The following is a 10,901-nucleotide window of genomic DNA, read 5'->3' as shown; positions in this document are numbered from 1 at the left end:
GTAAATTTAAATGGGCTAAAGGGATGCCCAGATAGCTGGTAAAACATTATTTCTGGGTATGTCTGTAAGGATGTCTCAAAATCCAACACCCACTCATGATTTAAAAAACACACACAATCTTTTAGAATTTTGCAGCCCCTAATGAAATAAAGAAGCTAGGCCAAGATGATCAAAGACTACAGTGATGGTTAATGTTAAGTGTAAATTTAAATGGGCTAAAGGGATGCCCAGATAGCTGGTAAAACATTATTTCTGGGTATGTCTGTAAGGATGTCTCAAAATCCAACACCCACTCATGATTTAAAAAACACACACAATCTTTTAGAAGTGGAAGGAGAGAGAGTGGAAGGGGGGGGGGGGGGGTGAGAGAGAGAGAAACATGTGATAAGAATAGAGTTTGAGATGTGAGAGACACATCAACTGGTTGCCTCCCACTGGGGATCAAACCTGCAACCTAAGCACATGCCCTTGATCAGGAACCAAACCGGAGACCTTTGGATGCATGGGCTGATGATCTAAAGTTCTTTATGTGACAGAGGAAGCACAACAGCCACATAAGTAGCTCCCAACATGATTTAAAAGCCAGCATTATCACAACTTATGAAGATCTCTGACCTGATCCTTCTGAGCCGATAGAGAATAAGCACAGCAATCAGTTTTTCTTGTGAAATTCATCTAAAAACTAGCCTAAAGCTTAGGACTAGGCAGATGGGCTGTAGTTTCACCGGCTCTGTGCTAAAATTAATTAGCTAATTTGAGAGATAAAGTATCTTAAAATGTCAATTCTGAATGAATAAAAATTGGCATTACATTGTTTAATTCTACATATTAAGGCATTTGTTTTCCACTATGGGTTCCTTGAGGGTAGAGACTATCTTATTCATAATGTGAGCTGCCACACTGTAGAGTACGTGCTCAACAGTTACTAAAGTTTGCTGAATTTATTAGACTACTTGAAAGCTTGGGAAAATTACTAATTAAAATGGTTTTTTACCTAAATAGTAAATTCTCTGCATTTAAGAGTAAGTCCAACACCTGTTAGAATGGCTACTATCAAAAAGACAAGAAATAGCCGAACCGGTTTGGCTCAGTGGATAGAGCATCGGCCTGCGGACTGAAGGGTCCCAGGTTCGTTTCTGGTCAAGGGCATGTACCTTGGTTAACTCTATCCCTCTCCCTTCCTCTCTGTAAAAAACCAATAAAATATATTTTAAAAAAAGGACAAGAAATAACAAAGAAAATAAGATCCATTTATAAGTTAAATTTTACATTACAAATACATAAATATTACTGTTTTGAGAAAAAACAAAAGTGTAGAGGAGATTTCAGAAAGCACAATCCAAGAAAATACAAGATCCATGGTCATAAAAAAAGGTTTATCATTTACCATTTCCCTACTTACAGAAATAAAGTAGTAAACATAGTTGGTTTTAAAGTAATGACTTTATTAATAAATATACATCCATATGATGATGTAGATACAAATCATGAACACTACTCCATTCCCATACACACAATTGCACATGAGTAGCTCAAGTTCATGGACATAAAAACATACACAGTATCTATTCAGACTTTTTACAGCAGAGGACAGCGTGCTTATATCAGTTAATTGGTAATTATTTTCTCTGTAATTATCTGTGGAAAAAGGAACTGTGAAGCTTAAAGAATCAAAGTGGTCTGATTACTATAAATCACACACTTGATTTACTATAGCATTTAATTTTCCAAAAATTAAATACATTATATGTGAAAGCACGGATTTATCTACTTGGGGGTGATGGAGGAAAAGCAAAGATTTAGATACATCCTAGAGTTTAATAGGATATAGTTAGCTATAATAAGCTATAATAAAAACAGAAACCTAAAGCATCAAAATATTTTATGTCCAAGGAAAACATGTTTTCAACAACTGCTGTAAGTTCTTCTATTTTACTATAAAGGGATCATAAAATGTTTCTGCATATAAAGACAATGACTGACTGAGTAGCAGTTATAGTCAACATCCCCTGAATTGTTCTTTTAAAGCTTCTTAAAATATAAAAGAGAAGGTTGGTGGTTTTTTTTCTCTTTAACTGATACACTGATTTTCCTTACACTGGATGGATTACCTTTAACCTAAATAAATGATTTCAGATTAATTTTTTTCCTCCTTAACTCAAACTCTATTCTTACTTCATGAAAATATACATGTAAATTCACACAAACATCCGTTTGGAATGAATATTACTTTTATTACTTTAACATGTTTCTTTTAAAAAGTAAATAAAAATAAAGAATTTTTTTAGTCTAATTGAAACACTGATTTTAAAAATGTCCCCAAATATTAAAAATTAAGCAGATACTTTTCTTCCAACACAACATGCCAGTATTTTTTAATATCCAGTGCAAAACTCCAAAGATAGTATCAAAATCATCCCCTACTAAAGATTAATTATGCAAGGTTATATTTGTCAAAAAATGAAAATTTCATCTGCATTAGCTCATTGGTTAATGTAAAGTAATAAATAAGGCATGTTAAAATATTTTTTAAAGAAAAAAGTAAAGCAAACTTACTTGAACAGCAGATAATTTTCTGACCAACAGTTTTAATACAGAATAGTGAAACCTATTTTGTGAAGAGAATTACACAATATAAAATTAGCAATTTACCTTTAAAGGAACAAAGGAACAATCATACAGTGGGAGGAAAAAGCCAGTTTTCCCCAACTGATTATATTAAAGTATAGGCATTTTAACATGCTATTTCAGTGTTTGTCATGACAAGAGACAGTGTTACAAAAGATGCACAATGTAGTGTTTAGAGTATAGATAAGTAAAAATATTATCTAGTTTAAGACTTCATGTTATCACTTAGATGTGTCTTTCTCTTCAGCATGGCATCAATAAACTGTTCACAAGGAGAAAAGGAAGTAGAATCAGGAGATGCTCACCAGCACAGATCTAGTACTCCAAGTAACTGCTCATGAACAGAAAATTCAGTTTTATAAATGATGTTATCCATTCACAACTGTAGCCATTTGCCCCCTTTCTTCCCTGGGACACAGCTCCTGATACTAATAAACACTGTTATGCACATACTTCCTTTAGTTGATTTCACCATTTCATTAAAATGGATTAAAAAAATCAGTATACAATAATACACCTGCTTTACCTTCTGACACACAGCACAGCACCACTGAGTAGATGTGCTGGAGGATGGGGAAAATGGGAGGGAATGAATGTTGGAAAGGGCAGAGAGAAAGGGAAGGTTATGTATAACAAAATCTGGAATCAAAATAAACTGAAAGGGCAATGTCAAATGGACATATAAAAACACATCATGCAACCAAATCCTTGACAGTGGTATATATTATTCTACAGTAGAATATTTAATTAAACAACCGTTTTCAGGAACTCAAAACAGGATTTCTAAGTAGCCAACTGCTGAATATCAATCTGAGAAATAGCTAAATGACAGATAGATAATAAAAGTGGATAAATATATGAATAAAGATGTATGCATTTGTGTGTGTCAAAAGTTATACTGTTCTGAGTAAATGATTAAAATTTTATAGTTTAGGCTTCTGCAATTTAGCTGCCTGAATGTTGCAACTGATTATGTAATCATCCAACATTGTTCACTATGGTTTGTGCAAAGCTAAAATTGTTGAGGTCACTGTCTTAGATGCCAGTGCACACACAGTCCCCACATACAATGCAACACCTCTTACTGTAAAGAGCAGCATAAACTCCAGCTCATTGTGTCAGGCATCACTGGAACACCTGAAGGCTTGCTGCTTTTTTCCTGATAAAAAAGGTACGAAACATGACATCCATTTGCAATCAGAGTTTGTATTAACTGAGAGCAAGCCCAAACAACACAATATGTGCCTTTTTAAACTTTTAATCACTTTAAAAGTTTTTGGGTCCTGCAAATATACATTATAATCTCAAAGGCATTTTAAATCACAAATACATACATTGTAACTTTAAAGTTCAGTGGAATTTTTTCAAATCCAAAGTTTATAATAGTTTATTCAGACCAAACTCAGGATAAATAAAATGTATATCAACAAAAAAATATTACTTTCAGAAAGGGGTCAATAAGACTTCCTTTCGTCCCTACTATACCCAATACTTTTTTTCTTTTCCATCCATCTTACTTCTAGAGCAAACACTGCTGGAAAAATTTTGGGTGTGGTCTCACTGGAGCCACAATTAGGTGTTTAATTAAACTAACCCACATATATTTTACATATTCCATGCACAGATGGATTCCTATATATTTCTTAATATTTGTATTCTGACAGTCAGAAAACTGCATTTTGTTTATAGCAGTTTTAGTCTACCATTCAGTTTGTGTCCTTTGGTAGGTATAAACCTGAATCCACAGTAAGTGCTAATGCAACAGACAGTTTCTCAGAAAAAAAAGAACAAAACACTAAACATTCTGAATAAATGAACAACAATAAATGTTTTAAGCATAATGCTTTACAACTAAGTCTATGAAAGGCAAAATGTAGTGAATACAGTTCCATGCAAACCTTAAGAATGTTTCTTTTTCTATTATATTACATATGCTATTCTCAGAATGCACTGTATTTCACCAAAAATGTAATATGCAGTTTTTATTAAAAAGTTTGAATCGTTTGTAGTGTTTGGTATATATGCTCTTAGGCAATTAAAAAAAGACACAGCCTATCATTGCTGAAAGGCAAACATTAAATAATTCCTTTAGGAACAAATGGTTAAATCAGTTAATGCCATTTAGATCAATAAATAACAAGTTGCCTAAACTTAGAACATTAAAAATAAAATTTTTAACATCTGAAGTCTAAGTAAATGCCAAAGCATACAAATATGTGTCCTGTCCCATGAAAATAAAAGTTGCAAAAACTAACAGCCATACTTCAAATAATTGTGAATTATTAGTTTGCTTTGTTCCATCAGTTAAAAATACCTTAGATATTATCTTTCTTATATTGTAGGCTTACTTCACAAACTAATGGGTATAATGGATTCTGTTGTTTTAGTACATAAAGCATCTATTTAGAATGGCCCAAAAGTAGTAATGAAATATGAGACACAATCATAACTCTAAAGGAAAAGCAAAAATTCTTTAGTTAGATGTTATACTTGAACCTATATACAAATTCAATGCCACTGCTTGTGCCGAGTGTATCTGTCAGCATATGGCAGTTTCTGAGCAAAAGCAGGAAAAACAAACAAAAAACAGGAAAACAAATGTGGAAAGCCCAGGTCATAAAATCATGTATGTCAAAATAAAACCAAGAAGCTTTGGGATTATTCACAATCTTCCTTCTAAACCTGGCCCTCCTTTCCTGCCTCATTCACTCATTGGGTGGCTTGACTTCACTGCTGGTTTCCTCGACCCCATGAACTGCTCTGCTGTGCATCATAGGGTAAGGAAAAGCAGCAGTGCCACAGCCATAACCAAGATCGGCAAGACGGGAGAGAGCTTTAATGCTACCTGGAGGTCTCCCCGGGCTGACTTTGTATCCCGCAGCTTTGGTTGTTCCCAAAGGTCTGCCTGGACTTGTCTTAAATCCAGCTGCTTTGGTGGTTCCCAGGGGTCTGCCTGTGCTGGTCCGGTATCCTGCTGATTTGGTGGTTCCAGAAGGCCGGCCACGCTTACCAGATCGATTGAGATTTTTCTTTTTCTTTAGTTCATCTTTTATCTCTATGCTTCTGCCACTTGTAGTCTGCAAGTGCGTGTCATTTAATGGGTCTTGCCTCTGACAAGCCATTGGTTTGTGGCTGACTGTGTGACTATATTTGCTTTGCTGGGAGGAATATATGTCAAACTGATCAGCAGCTCTCATGGCATCTTCATTAAGGCAGGAAGGCTTGCCAGGCCCACAGAAAGCCGGGTTAGTGCTGGCAACAGGATGCATCATTTTCTACCAAAAATAAAAAAACAAATATGCATAAATATATATATACAAATATATATCTGTATGACGGCATTCAGTGGGAAAATAGTCTGTCTTCCAACAACTATGCAGGAAACCTAAAATTAGGCTAACAGGCAGGACTCCAGACCACTTATAAACAAACACACATCAGCAGATTCAAAGATACTTGTTTTTCTCAATTTAATCACGGGTAGGAACAAATGCCACACAAACTCAACTATAATACTGATTTAGTAGCTTAATGTTCTCTACTTAGGAACTGAAAAAGTGTATAGGTAGAAAATAAATCTGTATCTTCTGTAGGAATATATTTTATATACCACAGGAACATATTCCAGATACCTATATAATTTATATTCTCTTTTCTTCTAGATCATTAAACCCCAAAAAGGTAACAGTAAAGACAAGAACTCTTATTAACATGATTTTTTTTTCTTCAGTTTGCCAAACATTCATAGAATGTTTCCCTTTGGCCTTTTATTATACTTCTCACATGTATATTTCTGATCTGGCCACAGTTTCCAGATCACAATTTATTATTTATACACAATCCTCAGTGTACATTATTTACAAAAGGTGGAATGTGCCAAGCAATGAATACAACCTCTTGACCAAACATATTGACTCCCTTCAAATGACTCTATTCAAACAGGAGGCAGTACCAATATAGAGAGTAAACAAACGTTTCCATTAGCTAAAATGAGTGAACTTTTATACCAACAATTGAGAATTATATTACAATTTAGGTAACAACCATAATAAAATGGTAGGGTTATCAAGACAAAAAGTTGAATGTATTAACACTGCTTTCTCTCTTTTTTTAAAAAAAATATATTTTATTGATTTTTTACAGAGAGAAAGGGAGAGGGATTAGAGAGTTAGAAACATCGATCAGCTGCCTGTTGCACACCCCCACTGGGGATGTGCCCGCAACCAAGGCACATGCCCCTGACCGGAATCGAACTTGGGACCCCTCAGTCTGCAGGCCGACGCTCTATCCACTAAGCCAAACCAGCCAGGGCAACACTGCTTTCTATCTTGATCATAATATGGCATGGATCTTTTTCCCTTACAAGAGCCCTATGACTTATTAACAAACAGACCAAAGTCTCTGTTTTGTCTGTGAGGACATCCCTGTGATGTTTTTCTCTTTGTAAAGGCTGTATTAAACCATCACCATAACAAGCCAGCCCTTATTGTTTAGACACACAGAAAATGAGAGTTCATATAAAAAAGATAAATACATGGTTTCCAATTCAGATTTAGAAAAAGAGTCTCAAATGTATCTGAAGGCCTAGTCTCAAATTGTTAAGGTTCTTTCCTATACCCTTAGTACATGCAATATTGCACCAAAACCTCACAAAAATAGTTACTCCCAGAGGCTCTGAGAACAGATACTTAATGTAAGTCAAAACCATGTAAATTTATTTCATTTTATAAAGGCAAGAGGAAATGGGAATCAAATCACAGAATTGAATTCTGTTATATTACTAAATATTTGCTGAGACTCAACAGATACAGAGCTGTTGGCCAGTTGGCTTAAAGTCTTAACTATGAAGGAAAAACATCAACAATGAGAAGCTATTTGTTTATGGCAGAAGCCTTATAGACTTGAGAACATAAAACAAGACTGACATAACTGAACACAAATATTAAAAAGAGTAATTCTTCACTCATTCCCCAAGGATATAATAAGAACTAGGTTATTAATTCTCACTAGCTCAAATTCTAATTTCAGATGATAAATAAGGAGAGATTATCAAGACATGTTCAAAATGTATTAATATTAGCTGAAAATTAACAGTTTTTGAGCATTTTCTATGTGTCAGATAATAAGCTTGACACTGTGAAGATTATTTGATTTAATCATTACCACAACTCTATGAAGGACATACTATTTTTTTTAAAGTATATTTTATTGATTTTTTACAGAGAGGAAGGGAGAGGGATAGAGAGTTAGAAACATCGATGAGAGAGAAACATCGATCAGCTGCCTCCTGCACACTCCCCACTGGGGATGTGCCCGCAACCAAGGTACATGCCCTTGACCAGAACCGAACCCGGGACCCAAGTCCGCAGGCCAATGCTCTATCCACTGAGCAAAACCGGTCAGGGTGAAGGACATACTATTATTAATTCTGTTTTACAGAAACTGAGGCAGACTTTAGCAACACATTAGAAAATGGTAAAGCCAAAGAGATTCAGATAACCTGCCTTCAGAACCAACAATGTAATCTTCTATATATATAAAAGCCTAAGCGACCCAACAACTGAACGGTCTAATGACTGGTCGACTGGTGCTATGACACACACTGACCACCAAGGGGCAGATACTCAATGCAGGGGCTACCCCCCCTCCCCTCAGTGGTCAGTACGCTCCCACAGAAGGAGTACCACTCAGCTGACCAACGGGCACCAGATGCCAGGCTCACAGCTGGCAAGCACAGCTACTGCTGCGCAAGCCTCTCCCACCACTACTGAGCAGAAGTGGCAGCAGGTGCAGCGGGGCCAGGTGAGCGGGAGCGGCATGGCGCCTGGCCTGGGCTCAGGCTTATCTCCAGCTCCCTGCCGCTTCGCACACTACTATACCCCTCAGGGTATGTTGAACTACCAGTTTCAGCCCAATACCCAGGGATCGGGCCAAAACCGGCAGTCTGACATCCTCCGAGGGGTCCCAGATTGTGAGAGGGCGCAGGCCAGGCTGAGGGACCCCACCAGTGCACAAATCTGTGCACCGGGCCTCTAGTATAGTATAAAACTATACCAGGGTTTCTCAATAGTAGGACTATTATTTGGGTCAGGTAATGCTTTGTTGTGAAGGGTTGTCCTGTACATTTTAACATGCTTAATAGCATCCCTGGCTTCTACTTAGAGATGTTAATAGCTACACCCTCCTCCTCCCCTTCCCAATTTCTGACAACCAAAAATTTCCCCAGACAGTGTCTTGGGGACAAAATCTACCCCCTACAATGAGAATCACTCAGCTATACTAAAATAACAATGCAGGGCTTAATTTAATTTAAAATACTTCTACTTAAGTTTTTATTTACCTCTTTAAACCCTACCTCTTCAAACATTCACAAAACCTTTCTGTTGATAACATCTATAAAGTAAAATAGATTTGTTTTCCAAATTGAAGAAAAGCCAATGTTGGGATTTGTGAAGGGACAAACCACATTCCTCTTCCCATCAAGTTATAAACTAATTAAGAAATATACACAGGTATTAAGATAGGAATCAAAACGCTAGTTTATTTCCAATAAAGTTAGAGTAGAGACGAATTGCAAATACAAAGAGAAACATACTCAGACTTTTAAGCAGAAGATTGTAAGATAAAAAGTGACCCCTTTTACAATTTTGTGATTCAGAAATCACTTTTCCAGAAAGCTCAAGTAAAAAGAGGTAGAAAGGTCCAAATTCTCTTCCACAGGAGGGAAAGCACCGTCAGTAAAAGAGAACTTTTTCCCCACAGTCTGTTTCATTGCCTCAAGTTACTACCACTAACTTACCAATACCTTCCCTCTGGACCTTACTTCCTTTAACTTCATTTTCTCTTAATATATCAGAACATCTGCCATCTATTAGCACTCAGGATATATAGAATCTCAGCTTACATTATGTTAGGCTTTTATTTCATTTTGGAAATAAAAAAATTTTTTAAGAGAGAGAGAAAGGGAAAGGGAGTGAGAAACTCTGTGAGCTCACAATAGTCGGCTGCCTCCTGCACACCCCCTACCTGGGACAAGCCCGAAACCTGGGCATGTGCCCTGACCGGGAATCAGAACCTGAACCCGGACGGGATGACACCTAACCAACGGAGCCACACCGGCCAGGGCTGAAAATATTTGAGTCTATTTGAGCCAAACTGATGACATATGCTGGGAAGCAAGATCTGAAATGCTCCCACATTACCTTACGCTTTTAGAGGCAAGATGCTATTAGAGCCCTGACCGGTTTGGCTCAGTGGATAGAGCGTCGGCCTGCGGACTCAAGGGTCCCAGGTTCGATTTCGGTCAAGGGCATGTACCTTGGTTGCAGGCACATCCCCAGTGGGGGATGTGCAGGAGGCAGCTGATCGATGTTTCTCTCTCATTGATGTTTCTAACTCTCTATCCCTCTCCCTTCCTCTCTGTAAAAATAAATCAATAAAATATATATTTAAAAAAAAAAGATGCTATTAGACATCTTTTACTCAGATAACAACCAACATTGGGGGAAAAAAACATTGAAAAAGTAGTTCTTCAATTAAAAAAATTAAAAAGCACCTTTATTCAACTCCTTTAATCTTTTCCAGGAATGTATGCATTTGGTTTATATAATGTTAATTCTGACAAAGCTCACATTTATTGAGGGCCAACTCCATGCAAAACACTATTCTCATCACTAAAACACAATAGACAGGGGTAAAGCTGTTTATCCCAATGAAAAGACAATGACACACTGGCTTAAAGAACATTTCTAAAGGGCAGTCTTTCTATATAGTTCTATATTTTCCTTCCCTACTACTTCCAAGAAATCAGTACAGTATTCTGCTTACTCCATAACTGAGTAATAAGCTGGGAAAGAAATTTATTACAGTTACCCATATAAATAGTTAACTAAAATAGGAAACTAAAACCAATCATTTTCTACTTTCAGATTCAACCTGTTAAGATAGGAATCAGCACCATTAGATCTTTGTGTGCATAACTATATATATATAGTTATATATATATATAGTTATGCACATACACACACACACATATGTGTGTGTGTGTGTATATATATATATATTTGTATGCAGTATTTGTATATACAAGCATCAATCTTACACTTAATAATCCTTCCCTACTGCCAATTCAGGGCTTCGCCAGCTAACTGTTCCTTCTCGAAAGACTCTTACCATACACTAATAATACAGAGTTCATAGAAAGTAGACAGAACACATTTCTTTTTTTAAAAAAATATATTTTTATTGATTTCAAAGAGGAAGAAAGAGATAGA

General features: G+C 36.4%; 1 protein-coding gene across 3 annotated transcripts in view; it reads right to left on the bottom strand.

The window, feature by feature from the left end:
* Window positions 1-1,424: 1,424 nt before the first annotated feature.
* LOC102255685 (chromosome unknown open reading frame, human C5orf24) overlaps window positions 1,425-10,901 on the bottom strand; it is an 11,690-nt gene continuing 2,213 nt past the window's right edge. Inside the window, exons 2-4 of one of the 3 annotated variants that reach the window (XM_014539143.1) lie at window positions 5,474-5,903; window positions 3,714-3,787; window positions 1,425-2,890 (exon numbers count right to left, since the gene is read on the bottom strand). In XM_014539143.1, coding sequence (XP_014394629.1) covers window positions 3,747-3,787; window positions 5,474-5,900 — 468 coding nt within the window. In that variant the 5' untranslated portion in view covers window positions 5,901-5,903 and the 3' untranslated portion in view covers window positions 1,425-2,890; window positions 3,714-3,746. Of the gene's footprint in view, window positions 5,904-10,901 lie in introns of all 3 variants that reach the window. The other 2 variants (XM_005865583.2, XM_005865582.2) reach the window with 2 other exon arrangements.

Source organism: Myotis brandtii, unplaced genomic scaffold (assembly GCF_000412655.1).
Source record: "Myotis brandtii unplaced genomic scaffold, ASM41265v1 scaffold208, whole genome shotgun sequence".
NCBI classification, from domain to species: Eukaryota; Metazoa; Chordata; class Mammalia; order Chiroptera; family Vespertilionidae; genus Myotis; species Myotis brandtii.
Note: the sequence above shows the minus strand (reverse complement) of the source record. Positions and strands in the feature narration are given on the sequence as shown.